General features: G+C 38.6%; 2 protein-coding genes across 8 annotated transcripts; one reads left to right on the forward strand and one right to left on the reverse strand.

The window, feature by feature from the left end:
* The first annotated feature begins 5 nt into the window (after nucleotides 1-5).
* fabp7a (fatty acid binding protein 7, brain, a) lies at nucleotides 6-1,353 on the forward strand. Its single transcript, XM_033988060.2, has 4 exons — nucleotides 6-150; nucleotides 542-714; nucleotides 795-896; nucleotides 1,142-1,353. Exons 1-4 carry the CDS (start codon nucleotides 81-83, stop codon nucleotides 1,190-1,192), a joined length of 396 nt encoding a protein of 131 aa, XP_033843951.1. The 5' UTR covers nucleotides 6-80; the 3' UTR covers nucleotides 1,193-1,353.
* Nucleotides 1,354-3,456: 2,103 nt separating this feature from the next.
* On the reverse strand, nucleotides 3,457-25,598 carry si:ch211-266g18.10 (trichohyalin). Of its 7 annotated transcripts, XM_055230963.1 has the most exons (25): nucleotides 25,234-25,598; nucleotides 21,226-21,450; nucleotides 20,336-20,419; nucleotides 20,149-20,253; nucleotides 19,487-19,642; nucleotides 19,001-19,144; nucleotides 18,783-18,926; nucleotides 18,415-18,558; nucleotides 18,167-18,286; nucleotides 17,223-17,342; nucleotides 15,628-17,130; nucleotides 11,137-14,985; nucleotides 10,965-11,060; nucleotides 9,268-9,315; nucleotides 9,137-9,178; nucleotides 9,001-9,069; nucleotides 8,880-8,927; nucleotides 8,089-8,121; nucleotides 7,908-7,946; nucleotides 7,264-7,308; nucleotides 6,518-6,553; nucleotides 6,271-6,309; nucleotides 5,299-5,355; nucleotides 5,189-5,218; nucleotides 3,457-5,110 (listed from the first exon to the last, which is right to left on the reverse strand). In XM_055230963.1, the coding sequence occupies exons 1-25, from the start codon at nucleotides 25,241-25,243 to the stop codon at nucleotides 5,025-5,027; spliced, it is 7,272 nt and encodes a 2,423-aa protein (XP_055086938.1). In that variant the 5' UTR covers nucleotides 25,244-25,598; the 3' UTR covers nucleotides 3,457-5,024. The 7 variants fall into 7 exon arrangements, with proteins under 7 accessions (XP_055086938.1, XP_055086941.1, XP_055086940.1 ...); XM_055230966.1 differs by lacking the exon at nucleotides 8,880-8,927; XM_055230965.1 differs by lacking the exon at nucleotides 7,908-7,946.
* Nucleotides 25,599-25,701: the final 103 nt, after the last annotated feature.

Raw genomic sequence — 25,701 nt, forward strand, 5'->3', positions numbered from 1 at the left:
CACGGCTCCGCTCGGCTCTGTCTGGACCGCAACCCGACACATCTTTACCCCATAAATCAAACACTTTTTCCTGCACAAAAATGGAGGCTTTCTGCGCCACCTGGAAACTGATCGACAGCCAAAACTTTGACGAATATATGAAGGCACTTGGTAAGTTTAATTACTTTTTAACACTGTTTTTTATCTTTACTATCATGGCCATTTATTACCGTTATTCTTATTCACGCTAGCACACATTATTACGTTTCCCACGCTAAATAAATATAATGTAAATATGCAGTGTAAAAATTAAATAAATAGAAAAAAATACATAAATAAGTAAATAATTAAAATATATGCAGAGGTTTTTAAATACAAATTATATATATATATATATATATATATATATATATATATATATATATATATATATAATTCAAATTTATGCAGAGGTTTTAAATAAATAAATAAAACATATAATAATAAATATATAAATAATCAAAATCTATGTAGAAATTTGATCACCTATTATTGTCAAATGACCATTGTGGTTTTGCTCTAGGGGTGGGCTTTGCAACCAGGCAAGTGGGCAACGTGACCAAGCCCACGGTGGTGATCAGCCAGGATGGAGACAAAGTGGTAGTGAAGACCCTCAGCACCTTCAGAAACACTGAGCTGTCGGCTAAACTGGGAGAGGAGTTTGACGAGACTACCCCCGACGACCGCCATGTTAAAGTCAGTGCAACAGCAAGGCCCGGATATAATATGTGGACCTTTATAACATTGTAATTACATGTGTTTATTTACTTTTTCAGTCTACTTTCACGTTGGAAGGAGACAAGTTTGTGCAGGTCCAGAAGTGGGATGGCAAAGAGACCAGATTTGTCAGAGAACTCAAAGATGGCAAGATGGTTATGGCAAGTTATTTTTATTCAAATCAATTAGAGCTAGTTGGTCCATGGAGTGTCTTATTAAAGATACAGTATGTAACTGGAGGTTGCATGTCACCTGCATGATTCCATGGAAACAGAAAGTTAAAACAATACTTCGGAATATTCACCATGAAGATAGATGCAATGTCTGATTAAAAATGACACCGTTTAAATATGTATGCATTTTTTGGTCGTTGCATGCTAACTTATTTCCTCTGCATGTTTTTCAGACTTTAAGTTTCGAGGGGGTCCAGGCGGTGCGCACATATGAGAAAGCATAACTATCTGTAACTGCATCTGATTTTAATGTAAGGTCTAAAACTGTTTTGGAAAACCTTTTGTAAACAATTTTTTAACCCGTTCAAGTTGACAACTAAACAGTTTCAATCTTTGCATTGTTGTTGTTATAAAGAACAGCTAATAAAAGTCAAATTTTTCCAAACCCTCTGCTCTTTTGAGTCTGTTAGGGCTGTAGGCCTTTAGTTGTTTAGTTCATCGATGTTGTATTAGGCGACTAATCATTTCGATGATAAAGATTTAAACTGGGCAACAGCAGAAAGGAGAATTGAGAGAGTGAGCAGAAGAGCTGATATTTTTTTAGGGATGCACAGATACTGGTATTAAATATCTGGACCAATACTGAAGAATCTGGATCGGGTATCGGTTCCATGATAACGGTTCAGCAGATATTTTGTTTGGGCCATTAATTGGATGTGTTACAATTATTTACAGGCACATTTTGGCACAGAATGTCTTATAATGTTTGAATTTTTATTCATACAAAGTTGATCTGTAGTTATTTGAAGGAGAAATAACAGTTACATAACACTACTGGGCCTCTTATGTAATAACTGAGCTGTGTTTTAAGGAAATAAGAGCCACTTTCCATCCCTTCATTGCTATCGGTTAAAATCGGGTATTGACAGACACTTAAAGTCAAGGTATCAATATCGGTATCAGAACTGTATTTCTTCTGTATTGTTTTTGAATGAACTCCCGTGCAAGTGTAGTCACGTGAGTTTAGTTTTGGGTCAGATACATAGAGATATGTTTTGAGAGCTGTTGCCACACCCCTTTTTAGTCGACTAATCGATCTGCAGGACATGTTTTTAGTCGACCCAGAATTTCTATAGCCCTAGAGTCTATGCGACGATGAGCGTGGGAACAGAGCCTGGCTGTACGCTCTGGTCCAGCCCAGGTGACAGCTGCAGCCTCGGGTCGGGGCAGCTCTGTAGATGACCTGTAGTGATCCCTCCTCCTCCTCTTCCTCGCTGACATCACTACTAATCCGCTTTAACTTGTGGTGTCATTACGTAGAGGCATCATTCGATTGTGTGAACCAACCAACCGTGAGGGAGTCCCCAGGCTCAGAAACAGGTCACTATTTCACCCACTCTCTATAAATAGTGTGTCAATAATGCTTTGTATGTGGGGCAGAAAAGTACCCCTCCCTATGTGTGTGCGTGTAGAGGTGGGTAGTACTCAGTTACATTTACTCAATTACATTTACTTGAGTAACTTTTTAAAGAAACTGTTCTTTTCTGAGTAGTGTTTGGACATTATTTTACTCCTACTTGAGTAATATTTAGTTTGAAGTTACAGTACTCTTACTTAAAAGTAAAAGTTTGGATTACTCTTCCCACTGTGTGAAAGTCTACAAATGACAAACGCTTTGTTGACAATATGAAATGATTTGAACATTTGTGTTTCTTGCAGTGCTCCTTCAGATAAGATTTTTTGTGTCTGTTCTTTGTAAATACCAAATTTTGTGCATTATTTAATGTTTTGTCCTTCACATTACATTAACTTCAAATTATAAATCAGATGTCACTCTTTCCATAAGTATTTTCCCAAATACTTTTTACCACTGCTTTGTACTTCTGTATAAGTAATATTATTTTGAAGTAACGTTCTTCTTACTTGAGTACCATTTTTTGGCTGCTCTCTCCACCTCTGCGTGTGTATGTGCCCTGCCTAGCTCATTGGGAATTCTCTGGCTCCTTTGTCCAGTGTTCATCATTCCCACAGCGCAGCATGAATCCACGCAGTGTCAGAGCTGTGTTCACGTCTGGGAGTGCTCTGCTGCTCTACTAACGTCTGCCAAGAGTTTGCACCTCTGAATGAGCGCCTTGACAAAGGCTCTCTGCTAACTGGACTCAACCCCTCTGGATCTGGGCCAATCTATTCATTTTAATCAAATCTGAGGTTCTTTAGAAGAGGCCCAAAATGTCTGGTTTTCTCACAACTTTGTACAACAGAAAAGCTTTATTCAAACGATGGTGTGGCCAGCCTCATTGTCGCCTTGAAATGTTGAAGTCGGCAGTGAGGAGGAAAGCTGATGATGGCTGTAACTACACTGTATCTTGTGTCTGAGAGGCAGCGGGAGTGTAGGCTACATCAGGGGAATGACTCCACATAACCTCTCCTATCTGTGTTTGCTTTACACTCCATTTGTACTTGCTGCTGTAAATCTTTTAGTGTTGGTGAAATATTCGATGATGTCTTGATTACTATGAGAGTAAAAGAAAACACCAGAGACTTAAGAAACATGCACATTTCTCATTTAATAGAATTTGAACATGGCAGGTATTCACCAAATAATTTGATAATTTGAATAATTTGAGTGCAACATCCCAGTTGAAGAGTAATTTTAGAGCAGACATTGAATATGAACAAAATTGTGACATTTAAAGACGTCATGCATGCACTCAAACAGACTGTGCTCTGCTCACATACCCTGTTACACTGTGGTTTATAACATTCACTTTGACCTGCTCCTGTTATCAGTAGTCCATTTGATTCCATTTGATTTACTTACAAATGCGAGATATGAGGGCCAGTTACACAATAATACTAATTATTAATCTAAAGTTCACTACTTATACAACACCCCAAGCTGTGCAGCTAAAACAGCAGAAATAATCTGATAGGCTAAAATATAGTAGTCTGATTCCCCTAGGTCATAAACCATAGAGAGCATTATGGTATGTGCCTGCTCTGTGCAGCAGTGGTTCTGTCCTGTGAAATAACAGACGCCTATATTCTTATGGATTTGATCAATTCCCCAACAGACCTATCTCTACTAATGGAACTCACAATAACTGCTTAAATAAAAGTCTGCAGCAGTCTATTGCACATAGGTCCTCAATAAATATTAAACACAACACTCGCATTGAGAAAATAAAAATAATTTCAAATACAAAAATAAAATGTACAGTATGCACTATGAGTGCACTGTTAAATTATGAGAAATCATGTTTGCATTAACATAATAGAGGCCAGTTCACTGAGAATTGTGTGTTTGAATGAGTCTAATACTGACTCATGTGACTTTGTCAAAAGTCTATTTAGTTGCATATTTGTTACATACTATTGGACGAACTGGGACTAGGACGTGCCCGCTCATATTGGTCCATATAGTTGCATCATTTCCTAATAGTCTTTTTATACACTAATAAATATTACTGTTGTGATCCAGCTCTGGTGCTTTGACTGTGTTTGTAGCAGCTCTGGACACACATTGTGTCAGTGTCAGGCTGCACAAAGAGCCACATTAGAATGCAGAGCAGAGGTGGCTGTTTGCCACATGTTTCTAAGTGACTCAATAAAACATCATGTAGTGAATGCTTCAGCTGAGCACCACAGCAGCACAGCACAGCTCTGTCCGTCCCAAAGGCCAGAGGGTGCACACTCATAAGACTCGTCAGGTATGTTTGGGAGCTCTCAAATACAACGCATGGCTGTTCCCTTGGAAACAAATAGGTACAAATGAGTGCTGAAAATAAAAAATAAAATAAAATAAAAAAAAACATGATATGGAAATAGAAAGGTGGTATACACATACTTTTCAAGTAGTAATCAAATACTCAAGTCTGTCCTGTGCGTCACACTAGTGCACTAGTTTTTAATAATGTACTAATGTGACAAACTGCACTGGTTCCATATAGATAAAAGCACCTCATTTGTGACAAGTCAAACAGTGACGGAACAACATTGTCTGTATGTGTGAGAGACAGCTCCACCAAACAGATGAGGCAGAGGCAGCTCAGAGCTCCAGACCCACAGTCCCTCCGCCACAGCCCCAGTCACATGACAGGACGTCCCCTGGGCTGCTCAGAACACCAGTGGGGAGAAGGAGTAGAACGGGAACTGGGCCTCGTCCTCGTCCACAAAGAAGCACTGGAAGTAGGGCAGCTCTTCTGGAGACACAGAGGCCACAGCACAAAACATCAGACACACCTACCAGCAAACAACACAGGCAAGAAGGAGGCACTTACCGTCTACTGTGATGCTCTCTACAGCTGGAGCTGTGGGACACAACACAATACAAAATCATGTTTTATTCCAAGATGTCAGTGTTAGTGAGTACTGTGTGACTCTGCAGTACCTTTGGGTTCTTCTTTAGGAGCTTTTGGCTCTGCTTTGTCTTTCAGAGGCTTTTCTTCTGCACAGGATGACATTTAAGACAATTGTGAGAATCAGGAAAGAAGACACTCTAAGTATCCATTCTTACAGTACAATATACTTAATAAAAATTCACAACTATCAAAACACTAAACAGGTCTTTATGAAATGTACACCATGTAAATTTTCTGGCGAGAGGTTCACCCCTGCTTGTTTCCATGGAGATGTTATGGCTTTGACTGGAATGGTCCACAGTATGGCATTAAACTCTCTATCGATCTGTCAGAAAAAAGTTACATACAGCACCTTTCTGTAGTCACGTCTGTGATGGTGAACAGGGGTTCTAAATAAATTACAGCTGCCCTGGGACTGACAGGGACCTGCTAATAACAATCCCTCATACCACATTCACACAGGAGTGTGAAAGACTAGAGTATGAACTGGCCTGATGGGAATTTTGTTTATTGGACTCTTCCTCTTGACCCACTGTAACCCGTGTCCTATCACTGCACCGATACAGATATAGGTTAGATTGTATTATTAACAATAAAAACACCTGTAATGAAATAAATGTTAGATATATTTAAAGTCATACTACGGTACATTCAAGGCAATGTCATAATGTCACCATGAAGACAAGCAAGTGGTGAAAAAGTTAAACAATGGACCTTAAAGTTGCTGGGTTTCAGATAAAATGAATATAAATGCAGTTAATGGATATAGTCACTGATAGAAATGATCAGGTGCTACATTTGCAAACTATTACTACCAATACCACTACTACCAGTATTACTACTACTACTTCTACTACTATTACCACCATTACTACTATTACTACTACTATTACTATTACTACTGTTACCAATACTACTACTTCTACAAAAGTAGAAGTAGTAGTATTGGAAACCTATATGGAAACCTTCCTCCCAGTCATTATGTAGCTAACTAAACTTACCTTTCTCTTCCTTGGACTTCTTTTTCTCTAGTAGTTTTTCTGAAACAAGAAAAGAAAAACTTCAGCAAGAATTCCAATACAAAACATGTCCCTCAGAGCTCTGTGGAACTACTGTTTTATATTAAACCCAGCTAAAATGCCATAACACACTGGTTAAAGCAAATTTATAAATAGCATCTAACTGCAGAACCACCATTAGCCACTAGGAAGCGCTACAATGCACTTCTACTGTTATTGAAAGCTGTACCTCTTCTCAGATCAGCTAATAGGCGTTTCACACGATCTAAATAATGTAACCATAAAAACAATAAACAATAGAACATTAATAATAAAATAAGACATGTTCGTTTTCATGTAGAGACATCGTTACCATAGTGACAAAGCTGACCTAATTAACAATATGGCAGCTGGTACTGACAGGATTAGTATATAAACAAAAGATAAGTAGATTACATGTATATAAATATGGATTTTCTGTGTCTCCATCTGGATAAGTTGTAGAGGGGTACAGGGTCACCATGACGCCTATACTAAAACTGAAGTGACTTGATTTTTCAGGCTCAACTACTGTTTATACTTAATGTAAATAATAGTAATGTATAAACATGTCTTAAACAGCACTTTTCCAGATGCTCAAAGTCACTTCACTATTTGGTGCATTATTCATTCACTCCATACTGTTGTAGTAAGCTTCTATTGTAGCCACAGGTGCCCTGGGGCAGAATGATGGAAGCAAGCCTGCCAATCTGCACCCCTCCAACCACCACCAACACTCATAGGCATACCACATTCATACTAGGCAATAAGGGTGAAGTGTATTGCCTAAGGACCAAATAAATCATTGACCTACTACATAACTAATATGTAAACTCACATTCAGTTTGACTTCATGAAGCTGATCACATACAAGAGCAATGGTAATATGGGAAATATATGGTAAATATTTGTATTATCCTTTAGCCCAAACATGTGTTGTAAAGATAACTGGAGTACCTTTCTTTACTGGGGCTCTTTCCTTCTCTTTAAGAGCCTCCACTTCTAAAAGAGAAACACAGAGTCAGGTCTAGTATATAAATTATATTATAGGCCTACTACTTTTAGCATATTACATGAGTCGCCAGATGTTAGTGAAGGTGATGCGTTAAAGGCGCTGTACCTTATTTTTACTAAAAACATCAAACACATAATCATTTGCAGTGGTCCAAATTTATTCAACACTTACCTTATGTGTTCTGAGCATCCTAATTATACACCAGACAGATTTTATAAGCGTTTTTCTCAACTTTCAGAGGCCAGAGCAGAGTTTTGCATCATGTTGAAGCTAACAAGTAGCATGCTAATGCGCACTTCCTATTTATGGGACAATAGAACATTTATAAATAAAGAAAGTACACAGCAGACATCTTTTGACATATTTGACCTGCTTATACAGTATATCTGTACTGTGGTAAGACACATTCTTCTCAAATACATCAGGTACAGAGCCTTTAACGTAAAGCCATTTGAACAAGCTCTATCCAGATGATATTATCTTGCATTCAGTGTGAATGGCCTGAGCTGAGAGCATTCAAAGCCATTCTCAATGCAGCTTTAAGCTCCTCTACATCTACACACAGTTTAGGTTTACATTCTGGTACCTTTCCGCATTCGGACAGGCCTGGGCTCTCCCTTTAGCACTGCTCATCGACCAGGGAGAAAAGTAGTATCATATTTTTAATGTTAATAAGAACAATAATATATGAACTATTTTTCTAAAGAATATGTATCAACTGTTGTAAAACACAACATAAAAATATTCAAGTGTATTTAATACTTTACCTTCTCTGATGGGCACAGGTTTGATTTCAGCTTCTAAAATAAAAGAAATCCACATGTTAAGAACTTCACTGCACACTTACCTGCTCCTGTATTGTGTTTGGGGAAGGCTATTTACCATACCTTCCGCTCAAAAAGGTACACGCTTTAAAGTATGTAACTTTTTGGCCAAAAAAGCATGTTTTTGTAGCACTGAAAAACATGCACAAACACATGTCCTTTTTCTGAGTGGGCTTGCATCTCCACAAACCTGCCTGACCTTCAATTGGTTTTGGAGGAGTCCCTCCTTCTGGTGTTTTCCATGGAAATGTTGTTCCTTTGGCTATAATCTTCCACAGTATGGCGTACAACTTGTCTATCTTCATGGAGAATGTCCAATGTATGATTTTAACTTTGTATTTCCATGGAATCATGCAGTTAACTTTCCAACCCCAGAAAGTTACATACTATCACTTTAACTTAGGACTAAAGGATATAGTATGGTTAAACAAGGCCAGGTCAGTTGTAGCTTTTTGCTTAAACATGTTTTACTCAGTAGCACAGCCTGCTAGTGGTCTGGTTAACAAGTTCTGTTGAATTAATGGAGCAAATGGATTTTAGTATATTTTGACATGCTGCATAAGTATGTACCGGTATGTATAAAGTAGCATTAGAATACATTTCAGTCATTGCAAGTCTCAAAGCGAAAAACTGCATAGACTACTATACAGAATGCATTTAGACTTTTGGACCTATGCTTCTTCATTTCATTTGTGGTATAGCATGACAGAATATATTATCTCTTTAGTAATTACCTTTTTGTCTGGGTACAAGTCTGATTTTCTCTTTTGGTCTCACCAACACTAAGACAATAACATATTTTTGCTGATGACATGGTTCTTTTATTAATTTTTTTAAAACTACAGTCACACGTACCTTTCTTCATGGGCTGCATCTTAACTTTTTCTTTTGCAAGAGACACATTTTTGGCAGGAGCTTCAGTTTCTGCACAAAAAGTATAACAAGTACAATCAACAATTGACTTTAATCTTTAAACAGTTATGTAACTTACCTTTAACTACTGGGACTGGCTTGGCCTTTTTGGAAACAGGTTCTGAAAAACAGTTATTTTCACACTCAAAAACTTATATTGTTGAAGCTAATATTTTGAAAAATTAGGAAATGAAAAAAACAACAACATACCAGGCTTCACAGGGACTGCTTTTACTTTGTCTTTGGGAGCTTTGACCTCTGCAACAAAACACAAAACACCTGTAAATTTGAGGTCCAGAGTTGAGCTCAATACTAAAAGCAACATGCAACCTCCTTCCATCATCTTAAAATCTCCTTCACTGGTTTGGTGAAGACCCAAGTTGCCCACTGTGCCAAACTCCTGTATCATTAAAGCATGTCCTGTCAGTATGCACAGCTAGCCTTTCTCAGGGATGCTACACCTGGCATCACATCCAAGTGTTAAGGCAACTAGCAGTAGTCATGGAGTAGAGGCGGACTGATGCAAATTCTCTGCCACCATTTTTAACAAGGACCACTCATCCCATGTTTGTACCACCGGGTCGCCCAACAAAACACCATAGTACATCAAAGAGTGTGAATATCCTGCAGGTCGCGAAGGACTGGAAATTGGCAGGTGACCAATATCAAAAGTGGTTTTCCCTTCAAAGATTTTGGCCACAACACACTGGGAATTTTCTTCTGATTCCCGGTTTTGTTTTTTAACTCTCTTAGCTCTAATGAAGGCCCATTTTGGATATCCACAAACAGAGATGCTTCTGGTTATCCAAAAAGGGTGTATTCTCTACGCAGTTGCTATGTCTGAAAAACTGTAGAAGAAATCCTGGATTACCATGAAATCCTGGATCCTGGATTATTTCAAACCTATAAACACTTTAAGGCAGAAATGGGTTTACTCAAAGCACAAAACCCCAAACCACAAACAAAGCAATGTGGTCTGCTCCATTGAATGTAGTGCCTTGAGTATTATATTGGAGAAATAAAAATCTTTAGCCATTAGTGATAGAATTAACAGTCCCCATGGGAAGAGGGTAGTCTATGAGAGGAAAAAGACCAAATACAGAGCAGCCCAAAATGGAAGGAAAATTAACATCTTTCCAGTTGAAGTAGGATGCAGGTGATTTGTGGCAACATCCATAACCTACCCGTTGAAGAAAATTGGGTTAAGGGGATCCTCCCTTTAAAACATCGTCAAGTCTTTATCAACCACAGCAGAAAGGAGCAGCAACTGGCTCTGGATCAGAAGATAGGACAACACGTGGGCTGTTAAATAAAGCAGGATTGCAAGATACTGAGGGGGGTGTACCTTGGATGCTAGGTATCACTGTTGAGCCCTCTTGAGATGTTGTGTTAATCAACGAAGTATCAAGGAAGGGGGGTGCTCACCCGATAACCCCAATAATGCACCTTACCTTCTGATCTGCAAGCCATGATTAAAATCAATGACTCAAGTCAGGGATTGAAAGATAAAGTTCCATTACTGTAGCTCTACAATAACATAAAACTACAGTTTGTAATTAGATTGTCCAACCCAGCCCTGTTGTATTCTCACATATCACCACTAGATGCTATCTACATTAATGCAGACTGATAGTGTGCCAGCTTTAGTCTGACAGAAGGAGACCAGAGAGCACAAGTGATTCTGAACAAGGACCAGGAGGGGAGGGAGAAGGGGCGCAACAGGTTTCACATCTGCCGTATATTGGTGAAAATAATCATAAAAGAAGAATTACAAACAGCAAAAAAATATATAAATAAATAAATAAAAAAAGAATGAAAAAAGCAAGAAGCTGAAAGTGTATGTGCTTTAAAAGCACAGTGGAGCTACCTGGATCACAGCTAGATGAGTTACATTACTTTGGTCATACCTGTTTTTGTAACATTAAGATGTTCCTTCTTCACAACGGATGCAACCTCCTTCTTGACTATCTTCATCCTACGAATCATCCTGTGTCGAGGAACATCTGCAAACAAATACAAAATACTTTAAAGAGTACTGTCATTTTTCAAAAGTAGCCTACATCTGAACTTACAACTGACCTTTAGTCGGCTCCTTGTCTTCTTTCTTCACCCTTTCTTTGGTAGGTTTCTTCACCTCTTTCTGTTCTTTGGGAGATAGAACTTTCTTTTCTTTAGGTAGTTTGTCTTCTTTTGGTTCTTTTACTTTTTCTTTGGGAGCCTTCTTCTCTTTTTCTTCTACAGGTGGGATGATCTTTACTTCTTTTTTCTCTTTCTTTTCTTTGGGCACCTCTTTTATTTCTGTTGGGATTACCTTTTTGTCTTTGGTTGGTTCCTTTTCCCTCTTTTCTCTTGGTTGTTTCTTCACCACTTTCTCCTTCAGTTCATCTTTGGGAAGTGTAATGTCCTTGACTTTTTTCTTCTCCTCTTTAGAAGGTTCTTTGGGAACTTTTTTCTCTTTGTGTTTCTTGTCCTCCTTCTTTTCTTTAGTGGGTTCCTTTTTTTCCACCTTTTTGTCTTTGGGAATATCTACATCTTTTGGACGTTTTGGTTCTTTTAAATCTTTTGAAACTTTCTTTACTTCTTTGTCATCTTTTGGTTTCTTTTCTTTCTCTTCTTTGCCAGGTTTCTTTTCATCTTTTGAAGGTTCTTCAACCTTTTTCTTTTCTTTGGGTTTCTTTGTTTCGTCTTTTTTATCTTTGGAAGGTTCCTTGTCTTTCTTGTCTTCAGAAACTTTCACCTCCTTCTTTTCTTTGGGTTTCTTGGCTTCTTCTTTGACATCTTTAGAAGGTTCTGCTTTTACAACTTTAAGAGGTTTTTCAGCTTCTATTTGAGATTCTTTCTTCTCCTTGGGTTTCTTGGGTTCTTTAACATCTTTTGAAGGCTCTTCCTTGGTTACTTTTTCCTCTGTGGATTTCTTCATTTCCAATTTCTCCTCTTTTATAAGGAGTTTCTTTTCTTTAGGTTTCTTTGTTTCCTCAGTGACATTTTTAAGAAGTTGTTTCTTTTCAGGTTTGAGTTTCTCCTCAAATATCTTTTTATGTCTGTGAAGTGCCTTCTTTTCTTTGGGTTTCAGAACTTCTTCTTTCTCAGCTTTAGAGGGTTCCTCAACTTTTTTCTTCTCCTTGGGTTTCTCCTTTTCATGTTTCTTTTCTTTGGGTTCTTTGGAGACAGCTTTAGGAGCCTCTTCCTTTGCTTTGATCTTTTCTTCAGGCTCCTTCTTGACTAGTTTGATGTCTTTGGGAAGTTCTTCCTTAACCTCTCTCTTGGGTTTCTTTGCAGGTTCCTTGGTTTCTTTCCTCTCCTTTTTCAGTGTCTTTTCTTTTAGAAGGACTTTCTTTTCTTGAGGTTTCTTTGTTTCCTCTGTAACATTTTTAAGAGGTTGTTCCTTTTGAACTTTGGGATGATCCTCAACTTTTTTCTCTTTGGGTTTCTCCTCATCCATCTTCTTATGTCTGTGAAGTCCCTTTTCTTTGGGTCTTGGAACTTCTTCTTTCTCAACTTTAGAAGGTTCCTTAACTTTTGTCTTCTCCTTCTCCTGTTTCTCCTTTTCCTGTTTCTTTTCTTTGGGTTCTTTGGAGACAGCTTTAGGAGCCTCTTCCTTTGCTTTGATCTTTTCATCACGGTCCTTCTTGACCAGTTTGATGTCTTTGGGAAGTTCCTCCGTCACCTCTCTCTTGGGTTTCCTTGGTTCCTTGGTTTCTTTCTTCTCTTTTGGAGCCTTTGTTTCTTCAATAGTCTCCATTGTGGGTTCTTTTTTAGGCTTCGCCTTTGGTTTTTCATCTTTGGATACTTTGAAATCCTTCTCTTTCTTTTCTTTGGATTTCTTCATCTCTTTTGTGGGAGGATGTATTTCTTCTTTAGGAGGCTTTTTGTCAAGTTCTTTTACCTTTGGAGGCTTCTTGAATTCTTTCTCCTTTGGTTTTTCATCTTTGGATACTTTGATATCCTCCTCTTTCTTTTCTTTGGGTTTCTTCATCTCTTTTGTGGAAGGATGTATTTCTACTTTAGGAGGCTTTTTGTCAAGTTCTTTTACCTTTGGAGGCTCCTTGGATTCTTTCTGCTTTGGTTTTTCTTCTTTGGATACTTTGATATCCTTCTCTTTCTTTTCTTTGGGTTTCTTCATCTCTTTTGTGGGAGGATGTATTTCTTCTTTAGGAGGCTTTTTGTCAAGTTCTTTTACCTTTGGAGGCTCCTTGGATTCTTTCTCCTTTGGTTTTTCTTCTTTGGATACTTTGATATCCTTCTCTTTCTTTTCTTTGGGTTTCTTCATCTCTTTTGTGGAAGGATGTATTTCTTCTTTAGGAGGCTTCTTGTCAAGTTCTTTTACCTTTGGAGGCTTCTTGAATTCTTTCTCCTTTGGTTTTTCATCTTTGGATACTTTGATATCCTCCTCTTTCTTTTCTTTGGGTTTCTTCATCTCTTTTGTGGAAGGATGTATTTCTACTTTAGGAGGCTTTTTGTCAAGTTCTTTTACCTTTGGAGGCTCCTTGGATTCTTTCTCCTTTGGTTTTTCTTCTTTGGATACTTTGATATCCTTCTCTTTCTTTTCTTTGGGTTTCTTCATCTCTTTTGTGGGAGGATGTATTTCTTCTTTAGGAGGCTTTTTGTCAAGTTCTTTTACCTTTGGAGGCTCCTTGGATTCTTTCTCCTTTGGTTTTTCTTCTTTGGATACTTTGATATCCTTCTCTTTCTTTTCTTTGGGTTTCTTCATCTCTTTTGTGGGAGGATGTATTTCTTCTTTAGGAGGCTTCTTGTCAAGTTCTTTTACCTTTGGAGGCTCCTTGGATTCTTTCTTCTCTTTCTTCTTCTCATCCACCGATGGCTCCTTTGTCTTAGGAAGCTTGTCATGTTCCTTCTCAGCCTTCTTTTTGGAGAGTTTGGTGGTCTTTGTTTCCTTTTTAGGAGGTTCTTTTACATCTTTGGGAAGCTTCTTGACAACCTTAGGAGGCTCCTTTGCTTCTTTCGTCTCTTTAGGTTTCCTCATTTCCATCTTTGCCACTTTGAGAGATTCTTCCTCCTTCACTTCTGGTGCTTTCTCCACCACATCTGCTGTAGGAGCGGTTATATTTTTAAACTCTTTGGGACTTTCCTTTGGTTCCTTTTTCTCTTGTTTAGGATCTTTGGATTTCGTAACCTCTTTTGGTTCTTTTTCAGTGGGTTTCTTCTCCTTTTCTTTGATGAGAGACTCTACTTTGTCTTTCCTTTCTTTGAGTTGTTTCTTATCTTTTTGAGGTTCCTTTACCCTTTCTTTTTTCTTGTCCTCTTTTGGAAGTCTCTTGGGTTCTTTTGTTTCTTTGGTCTTATCTTTAGGAACTTTGTCTTCTTTCTCATCAGCCTTTTCTTTTTTCACTTTGCTAACTAATTTGTCTTCTTTTAGATCCATTTTTCTCTCCCTTTTGTCTTTTGAGGGTTCCTTTACCAGGATTTTCTCTTTTTGTTGTTCAGGCTCTTTTGGAAGCTCCTTTTCCTCCTCTTCTGTGACAGCTTTCTTAACCATTTTTGTTTCAGCTGGTTCCTTCTTGTCTGGCTTCTCTTCTTTATGAATTTCGACCTCCTTTATTTTAGAAGGCTTCTTTTTCTCTTTCTCCTCTTTGGGTTGTTCCTTCTGTTTCAAAAGACTCCTTATATCTATGATTTTTCTAAAAGGCCTCTTGTCCTCCTTTACTTGTTTTTCTTTTGGCGGTTTTTCCTCCTCTTTGACTTTGGTTTCCTTAAGAGGTTCTTCTTTGGGTTCCTCAGGAGTTGGGGGAGTCTCCTTCAGATGTTCCTTCTCCTTTTTGGCTAGTTTCATTTTGTATGGTTTCTTATCTTTTTCTAATTTAAGGGATATGGTCTCCTTTGCCTTAGCTTCTTTCTTCTTTTCAGAGGCTTTCTTCTTTTTCAGCAACGATTTTTTAGATTCGGGTTGGTCTTTGGAAACCTCTTCATCTGAAAGAATGAGAAACATTATAATCTGGTCCATTTGTATTACATACTTATCTTTATGTGCCATCACTACATTCAACAGTCCTTACAATTTAACACTGAATTGGGGGACAGGTCAGTGTCAGTGAGTTTTATGTTGAAATTTGCTGTTTAACTGTCACACTGCAGATTTTCTTGACCTGCTTTATGGTTAATACCTCTGTAATTATTGGACCTCTCCACATGAAACAAAAACTGGCACGAAATACACATCTTGTCTAATAGCATAGATAAAACAAAGTAAATAATTTTTTCACAATAGTTTTAGAAAGTGGTGCCAATAATCAACTCCAAAAACGTAATTGTTGCAAGGTGAAAGGAGAATAATATGGCAAGCTTGTGGAGCCAATCCTCAACAAGTAATGATAGGTTCAATGTTTGTGGGTCATAAAATGGAGTATTTCTCTCCAAAACAGTGAACTTCCCACACTTATAAAGGCCCCTGCCCACCATCATTTTCTAGAACATGAACTTTTGGCATATAACGGTTCATGGGCCATCTTGTTTTTTGCTACTTCCCTGCATGTCCCAAAAGTCTCAGTTATTGTTAACGGAACATGAACAAACCTAAACTTTCATTAAGAATTTTGGTAGTATTTGCTGTACCCTTGCCAGGTTTCCCCTCCACAGGTTTCTCCTTGCGAGCGTCTCTTCTTCGCCTGTGGGAGAGGATGTGCAGCCTCCTCTTCCTCCCTGGTTCAGTCTTAAGCTTCTCGCTGTTGTTGTTGTTTTCATCGTGGTCGTCCACAGTGTCTGAGAAGTCCTCCTGCTCTACAGCTACCAGGACTGGAGCTGCCTCTTCCTCCTCCTCTTTCACCTGGTCACTGATGTTCAATGGCTTCACAGCTGATACATGTTCCACTGCAGGTTCACCAGATGGTTCCTCCTCCTCTTCCTCCTCAGCAGAGGGTAGTTCCACAGCCTCGATCTTTACTGCCTCTTCTTCACCCTTCTCCTCTTCCTCCTCCTCTGCAGGTGATGGCTTCACAGTGTCAACCTTAACTGCCTCTTCATCTTCCTCCTCCTTCTCTGCACGTGATGGTTCCCCTTCCTCCTCCTCTTCCTCACCCTCTTCCTCTTTTTCAACAGATAAAGGCTTCTCTGTGTCAGCTTTCTCAGCCTCCTCCTCTTCTTCCTCCTCCTCAGCAGGTAATGGTTCCACTTTGTCAACGGTCACTGTCACCTGCTCCTCTTCAGCGCCCTGTTCTTCCTCCTCTTCCTCCTCCTCCTCGGCAGCTGGTGGCTCTGCAGTTTCAACCTTCATGGCCTCCTCTTCTTCCTCCTCCTCCTCCTCCTCCTCCTCCACTAGTGACAGTTCAACAATGTCAACCTTTACTGCCTCTGGTTCCTCCTTCTCCTCCTCTTCCTCCTCAGGTGCAGCCTCCTCTTTCTCCTCCTCTTCCTCCTCCTCTTCCTCCTCCTCTTCCTCCTCCTCCACAGATGCAGCCTCGGCTTCCTCCTCTTCATCCTCTTCCTCCACAGATGATGTTTCTACTATATCAGCTTTCACAACAGCCTCTTCCTCCTCCAAGTCTTCAGGAGTGATGGCAGGTTCAATTTCCTTCTCCTCCTCCTCTTCAGATGTTATTTTCTCCTCCAACTCTTCCTCCTCATCATCTTTGGTAGTTATTTCTTCTTCTTCCTCCTCCACTTCTTCAATAGTTGTTTCCTCCTCTTCCTCCTCCTGCTCTTCTTTCGCTGTTATTTCCTCTTCCTCCTCCTCCTCCTCCTCCTCTTTGGTGATTATTTCCTCCTCCTTCTCCTCCTCCTCCTCCTCTTCCTCCTCCTCCACCTCTTCTTTGGTGGTAATTTCCTCTTCTTCTTCCTCCTCTTCCTCTTCTTTGGTGGTAATTTCCTCTTCTTCTTCCTCCTCTTCCTCCTCCTCCTCCTCTTCTTTGGTGGTAATTTCCTCTTCTTCTTCTTCCTCCTCCTCCTCCTCCTCCTCCTGCGCCTCCTCCTCCTCTTCTTTGGTAGTTATTTCCTCTTCCTCCTCATCTTCCTCCTTATCTTCTTCAATGGTTATTTTTTCCTGCTTTTCTAGAGGCTCGTCCATAATGTCTGCTGGCCGGTCCTTCTCACCAGAGGGAACGTCTTCCTTCTTTTCCTCCACTGTGTAACAAAAACAAACAATTTCTTCAGTTTTTGAAATAGGATTTCACAGAATCTGTTTCAACCTTGAGACTTTGTATAAATGTGAATACCTTGCTCGCCAACAAACATGCTGGACATATAAGCCACAAAAGCGTCTTTGGTTTCAGAAGCTTCCAACACAGCCTCTTCAACCGCCTTCATGGGCTCCACAGAGACCTCAGACAGGATCCCTGAAATCACAAGTACATGAATGCTACCTATCGGAGTGTTAAGTGATGATGCCACTCCCGGGTCTAACCTGCAACTTCACAGCTAATTTCTAGCTTTGTTTTAGGTCCTTATTCATAAAACAAGAGACACTTTCATTAGTGTATGTTTAATCACAAATCTTATCAGATATGTAAATAATGTAGTAATGATTTAGACTAATATAGCATTAGCTACATGTTAGCTAGCTTCGCTTCTTCCTCAACATTATTTTCAATCAGCTGATAAGCGTTGGAACTGGAGGTGACATGACATTTAACAGTCCTATTGGCCTTTGTCAGCAGCAGTTAAATATCTAAGCACTGAAAGCGAAAAACTAATCTAAAAACCTAATAAAGATTTAGTTGAGCAGTATTAGAATACACACAAAGGGTTTGCAGACACTTAAGCTCCTATGGCCATGATGTTTCAGTTGCGAGAAAATGTATTGCATAGTACAGTATGTACACTGGGCCTCTATTTCACCTATATGATACTCACAAATGTTAATAATTGATGAGACTTTTAAGCCCAACTCATTTTAGTGATGCCAATTTTATGTTTTCAAATGTAGCTGACAATTTTTTGATATTTGAGCAGTTTGTGTACTTTTTCGTACTTTGTTTATGCTAATGCTAGGCTATCTGCTAGTCTTATCGAATATAACTTAATTTATGGTATTTACTGTCATACATTTTGTTGACTTGATAGAATGTAATGTAATATGACTTGAAATTAGAATATTCATCTTGCTTTGAGTTGTATTATAATCAACCATATAATTGATTTTGAACACACTGGAGCGTACCTTGTTCACCCATGAAGGTTGTGGAGATGTAGTCGCTGAGCGTGCTCATTTGTTCTTTGGTGACGTCTGTTGTTGTCTTTAGAACTGACAAAGGACTGAATCCCACAGCTTCCATCACACCTGGGTACCAAAGAACAAACTCCTTTTAAACTACAAATGAGATGCACAACTACAACTACTACTCTGACTGCAACTACCACTGCTACCTCTAATACCACTACTACAACTATGTAAAAAACACTGCTCACCTCCAACAGTGTCCAGAATAATATCCAGAAGAGAACAGAGCACACCCTGGATGTATGTTGTGATTCCACTCACAAACTCATTGGTGACTGTGAAGGCATTTCTTCCAATGACCACAGGATCTATAAAGCTCATGTCAGTGCTTCCTGTGAAGAAAAACACATTTATTACTCTGGCATGTTAATTAAGATACAAATTAAGTTGAAAAAATATTAAAGAAAGTGTTTGTAAGATTATAAATGGCATAAACTTGACCTTGGCATTGGATGATGTCTGAGTTAGTTAAAGTAAATATAATTAGTGTAGTTGGCTTCTTTTTTGTTCTAAATCAACCTAAAAGGGACAACATATTTAGGCTATTGAGACCAACCTTTAGTGACGTCCAGAATGCAGTCTATTACGAAACATAGCTTATCTTGAATGTAGCCCACCACTCCAGCCACACTGTCATTGGTAACACTGAACACACTCCGCCCAATCACTACAGGGTCCATAAAGCTAATGTCCGTTGTTCCTACAAAAATGAACAAAATTACTATAAATACTTTAATCCCATTTGAATTGAATTTGAATTGAATTTAATCGTACCTTTGGTCACATCCAGAAGGGAGTCTACGATGGAACAGAGCGCCCCCTGGATGTTGCCCGTGATATCAGACATGAAGTCATTAGTCGCAGTGAAGGCTCCTCGGCCTATCACCACCGGATCTAAATAACTTATGTCCACTTTTCCTACAAGAAAGATGATATGAGATTTTAAACTTTTAACTGCTGAAATGTGTAAAATACATACATCTATACATGCATTTTTTTCCTGTACTTTTTCACAGTAGTACACCTACAAGGTTTAATATTACAGTCTTTCTGGTCAGATTGTTAAAAAAAAGCTCAGATTAAAGTCTAACTTGCGTAAGAGAGCTTCTGACTGAGCAGTGCCTCTAGTTAGCTCCACCCTCAGAGGGAACATCAGATGCGCAGTATCGATATCAGTATCTATGGCTTGCTCCCAGCTTCTTGTCCAGATTAGAAAAGTATCGTGAATGGACCCTTCCCTTTTAAAGAGCCCAGACTGACCTTTGTGTATGTCCAGTACTGTGTCCACTATGTAGTCCACCACCGCACACAGCGTCTCCTGGACAGAGCCCCCCACCTCACTCATGAACTCATCTGCAGTGTGGAACGCTCTTCGTCCAATCACCACAGGGTCCACGTAACTCAGATAGAAGATTCCTGAATGTAAGACATGAAATATACTTTAAAATTTGAATATTTCTACTACTGCTATTACTACTACTACTACTACTACTACTACTACTACTACTACAACTAATGTCTACACATACGTGTGTACACCAGCCACTTTAAGTTTCATTCAAGGGAACTTGATGTTTTTTTTTTCTGGTAGAGGGTCCCCAACATGCTTGTTTCCATGGAGATGTAATTGCTTTTCCTAGAATATTTCACAATACTCTATTAGAATATTGATCTTCCATATATTCATAGTTTTTTTTTTTTCTTTTTGCTAAAACCTTTTAAAACATACATTCTTACTATACACGGGGTCACCTCTCCACTGTAACTTGGTGTGATGAAGTCTGTTTTTGTTGCTATGGAGATAAGTTTAATGCTATACCTTGGAAACATTACAGGCAAAGCAATACCATCTCCATGGAGACAAGCAGGCTGTGGAACCTCTACCGGAAAAGTCACTGAGCATGAACAGATTATGATCTTACCCTCCTCATCTGAGAAATATTGTACAAATCCATCTTTGGCGTGTGCTACTTCCTCGGCTGCATATGTGGCTGCAGCCATCGGGTCACTTAAGTCAGGCGCACATTCTAAACACAAATGTATATATTCATTTATTAACATATTTGCAACAATGTCTTTTATGTAATAGCATAAGAGACACAAACTTACCTTGGAATTTATTAAAGAGACTTGTTACTTCATCCACAGCATCGTTTACTGCTTGGACGGGGTCACTAACTATTTGTTGAATGTCTAAAATGAATACAACAAATGATACCAAATTATACTGAATGGAAACATTACTCTTATTGTGTACATTCATGTGAGTGTTAGTGTGTGCATGTGTGACGTACAGTGTGTGTGGTGTTGAAGGTGAGGTTGGTTGGTTGTGGTGAGGGAAGGATTTGAATTCTTTAAATAAACCACATTGTGTAATGAATTATGTATGAAAAGTGCTTTATAAATAAGGTTTGTTTGATTGAATAAACCCCATGTTTCCCATGTTTACTTGCATGTAGCTTCCTGTCTCATAGAGAGGGTTTCAGTAGTATAAAATCTAGGGATGGTCTGTTATAGATTTTTTAAAGGTGATATCGATATTTGATATTTGGCTTGCTGCTACAGTCTCACCGATACTTGCCAATACCAATAATTATCTCTGAATGTATAACAGGGAACAAATGTATCTCAAAATGTAATTATCTGGAATATAAAATCATTAGTTAAACATTTTTAGCATAATGCAGCTTCTATTTCCATTTTTACTCATGAGTTTGTTCATAAAGACTGTAAACTGTTTAGAAAATGTATTTTTTTAAAAACAAACATATTTTTGCTGTTTGCATCTACAGATATTATTATGGAAATAATGTCAAGTGGATTTGATCATGGAGGAATGGGATAATATTTGAATTGCAGTAAAATACATTTGGCTTTTGTAAGTATTAGGCATCAAGAGTAAGCAGTGAGCCTCTGATGACTGTTTAAAATGGCACTTATCTGTTTTGCATGAACTCTCCTTCACTGACAAAAACAACAATATTTTAGTTGAAGCTCACCGGGTACAGTTTTGTATTCCACAAAGTCGAACATGACCACTCCCACGGTGATCCAGGAGAGCAGGGCAGCCAGGGCCACCACGAGCTCCACAGAGAGGCACAGGGTCTGCAGCAGCCCGATGGCCCGCGAGCGCAGTGTGGGGGCTGCGCCTGGGGCCGTGCCCCGGGCTGGGCTCCGGGACGCACCGTTTGACCCATTGGCTGTGGAGGCCGCCGCTCGGGCTCCTGTGAAACACAACAGGTGGAAGTTTATTTACATTTTACCAAACTGTGTTCTATCCATCTATTTATCCATCTATCTATATTAATAACAAGTAATAAATAAAATAGGACAAGATGAACTGTGTATTACGAGGAATTGGCCCTATCTCAATGTCAAAGCTTTAGTTTGCATATTAACACTTAGAACATGAAATAGTTTAAAGGTTCTAACCATCTTGTTTTGATAATTTTATACTTAAACTCATTATTTATGTATATACAGGTTTTTATCAATCATGGCACAGCTTATTTAAAATGTATAAGTCTGCATACACTAAATATATTTAAAACATTTTGAAACCAAAATAGACTTTTACCTCCACTGTATCAAAGATAAGGTAAACATAAGATATGGCCAAACAGATGATTTTTCCTCAGGGGAAAGTTCTTTTTAAATATGTAACACTGCAATATAAACAGTGTACAAGAAGTACAAAGGTAAAGTTATTCACAGAGACAACTTCAGATGCCTTGTTCTATAGCAGGGGTCAACACTGTGCCCGCGGGCGCCATGTCGCCCCCAAGCCCCACATGAGTCGCCCACAGACCGGTTCTAAAAATAGTACAACTCACTAATGAGCTGCATCTAAAATTAAATTTTATTCTGTTGCTTTTTTTTTTTTTATCACCCTTGCGTTTATATAGATTTAAAAATGACAATATCTTAAACATATGTTCATTATACGTGAAGTTTAGATAAGTTAAGGTGAACTTTGACCTACTCACTTCAAAGGTCAGTATTGTGCGCGTGACAAAACCAGTGCTCCGCTCGCGAGCGCTGTGAGGATGCACTGAATGCAGTTTCTTACTCCAAAACATGGTAGAAAATAAAGAGATCACTTTCACAACGATTTAAGACAGTAAAAGAAACCTGCGCGTATCTCATCTGCGGAGCGACTGTGGTGACGGCAAAGAGGCACAATGTGGAGGGACAATTCACTACGTCTCACAAAGCTCCACACTAACTACCCACGGGGACGCGCACTATGGGCAGAACAAGCCCAGAGCTAAACGCAGCTTTGGGTAAACAACAGGCTTTTTTCACGACACCGGTGAAAAAGTCAAACAACTTTATTGATTTATTTAAAAATATGTAAGCTTATTTTTCTTTAACATTACATAATTGATAACTTTATGAAACACGGTGCAATGTATATTATTTATGTTTTGTTAAAATTGTTTGTCAATGGATAGTGAAAATGGGACACTTTTCCTATGAGATGTAGTGATGTAAGTGTCATCTGGAAATTTAACAATTACTAAGATTAGTAAAGTTAAAGAGCTGAATACTGATATCTGTTTCCCTCCTTCCTCATTGTTGATAATTATTTTGAGAAATCATTAATGTGATCAGTGTCTTGCAACATGATCAGTGTGTTCACATAGATGATTATCATTTATCATTATTAATAATGTATAACTAAAGACAAACTGAGAAAATGTGTTATTTCAGAAGAGCGTCTCAAACTGGTAGCCCTTGGTATGACTCAGTGCCCATAAAGTAGCTCTCAGGTTAAAAAAGGTTGGTGACCCCTGTTCTATAGAGTGCATCTTCATACGCCATAGAGGAAATCTGCTCTGCTCTTTGGCTCTTGACTCACATTAGTACAAATAGTTGTTCTTTTTCAGCCCTGACAGTTGAATGATCACTGTACACATGGGACACTCACATACAGCTGCAGAAACATGTATCAATCTGAACTATACAATCCACGGCTTAAGTAAGAGACTTTAGGGGTTTTTGCAATAGAAACCCCTAGAATTGAATAAATGTACATTATAATCTCCACAAAGAGATGGTAGAAGAACCCTCATCTGAAAAGTTACATAGTGCAGCATTAATGTGTCTGAAAATGACTGATATGGCTATTGAGAAATGAAGATTTTTTTGTATGTTTTAATTTTTTTTTTAAATTTTAGTTGTGTTCATTGCACTGAAAAACACAGTGAGAGCAAGCTTGCATCTCCACAAACCTGACACTTAGTTGGACTGGAGGAGGGCATCCTTCTGCTTGTTTCCATAGAAAGGCTTTTCTTTTGTCTTCTACAGTAGAACATTAAACTTATGTATCTCCATAAAGAATATTTCAGTATGGATTTAATTCTCTATTTCCATGGAATCATAATGGTGACGTGCCAACTCTAGAAAGTTACATACTGTACCTTTAAGGACTGAGCAGACAAGGAATACAATATATATATTTTTTTCTTTCTGTGATGTAAAGTACTATTAAGCTGCATTTTATGACAAAGATGTTCTCTGTGAAAAACTTATAGCTAGTCTTGTACACTGTTTACATTGTAATTTTAGGTCAAAAGTGTAATTTTTTATTCCTTAAAATCAACACATGTAACGAGTTTGGGAAGTAGTTTTGTCAAATATTCCTGGACTCTTACTGCCATACCCTAGATGTGCCTGATGGAGGCAGCAGTCGTGCTCAAATCCAGTGACAGCGCAGCAGTTATTTAATCAAATACACTACATATATCTGTTATCACTTAGCCTTGTCACTCAAGCTATAAACAACATGCTTTTACAACACACCTGTTCAACTACATTTTCAACTATAAACACATTATGTACAGTTCCACAGCATAAAAGGCCCCATTCATCAAACATACACTAATTATAATACTTGACGTCTGTGGTTTAAACATATCATTTGGAATACAAGGAAGAAAGCTGTTGCATGCTTTGACGTCAGTCCCAACTCAGCAGAGATATGGGCTACTTATACTCTGCTACATGATATGCAGTATTTATAGCCACATACCTCGAGCACAGTACAACAGGGCCTGCTCCATTAAAAACACGACCACATACTAAAGATAAGTGTTTAGTTTATAGCACAATTATAATTAGATTTATGTATTGAAATGGTATGCCATAATAGTATGTTTTGAGTGTGAGTGACAGATGTATAATCCAACTTCCAACTGGTTTATGTTATGTTAAGTATTTAACCTATAGGTAGTGTTGTCATGATACTAAAACTTCAAACCTGATTTCGATACTCGATACTCAAAACCAATTCTGATGCAACGATGTTAATTAAAAACACTCTTTCTTTTTTCAAGTTAATGGTAGTACTTTCTTTTGTATTATCATATGGCCTTATATCTGCATAATCCCTTAGTCGTCCAGGTAGGTTCTGTAGGGGTCCAGGGGATCTTATCTAAAGCTATTCGGAAAAGGTTCATTTCTGTCCTGAGAATGTCACTTTTTTTTCTCGATACCTGCTCAAAGGAATATCTAGTTTCGATTCTTGTTTTAGTATCGATTAGTATCTGATTTTTGATACTTTTACCTACAATACTTGTACAAGATATGAGTCTAGACTACAACACAACTATATATAGTTCTAAGATATCAAAACAGTGGGCCTGTGCCATAGAGATGTGTTTGAGTGTTAGTGACAGGTGCCAGTGTCCTATCTTCAACCATGCTCCAATAGTTTATGTTGTACTTATTCAAGATAAGCGTTTAGCCTACGGTACAGTTATACTTGGTTCATATACACCAAAATACTAGGCCTATGCCATAAAAATGTGTTTCAAATCATAGTGACAGGTGCATGTGTCTTACGTTCAACCATTGATAATTTTTGTTATTTTTCACCAATGATACAATTCATTTATTCAAGATGTGTCTATATATCATTTTGAATACAATTATATATAGTTTTAATATATGAAAATAGTCATAATAATGTGTTTTGAGTATTAGTGACAGGTGCAAAGTCCTACCTTCAACCATGGTCCAATACTTTATGTTATAGTCTTTGCAAATATGGCCAAATCCTCCTCATGTAGAACACTGGGGTCTAGCACCTTCAGTTATTCCAATTGGCATCCGCTATATTCCCCCCCAAAAATTCCCCAATCCCGGTTGAATTATTCCATGGTCCGGCCCATATAATCCAATGGCTCTTCCAGATCAGTCCAGGAATGGTGCTTAAGTTAATGTTATAATTTGTTTTATTTTGGGTGGATTTGCAGCATGGCAGAGGTGGGTCTGGCGATGGATCGGCAAAGGGGCCAGGTGCAGAGGGATAGTCAAAGCACAGGGCAGGGGGAGGAGGGGGAGCAGCGGCAGGACCCTCCCCGTGTTAGTGGTGCCTCACATGGGTATAGGTTAGGGATAAGCCTGGGGGGGTGGGGGTTGGAAAGGGGCAAGGAAGGTAACTCTATCGCTCCACACAACCCGGGATATTC

This window comes from Periophthalmus magnuspinnatus, chromosome 22, assembly GCF_009829125.3.
Source record: "Periophthalmus magnuspinnatus isolate fPerMag1 chromosome 22, fPerMag1.2.pri, whole genome shotgun sequence".
Lineage (NCBI taxonomy): Eukaryota > Metazoa > Chordata > Actinopteri > Gobiiformes > Gobiidae > Periophthalmus > Periophthalmus magnuspinnatus.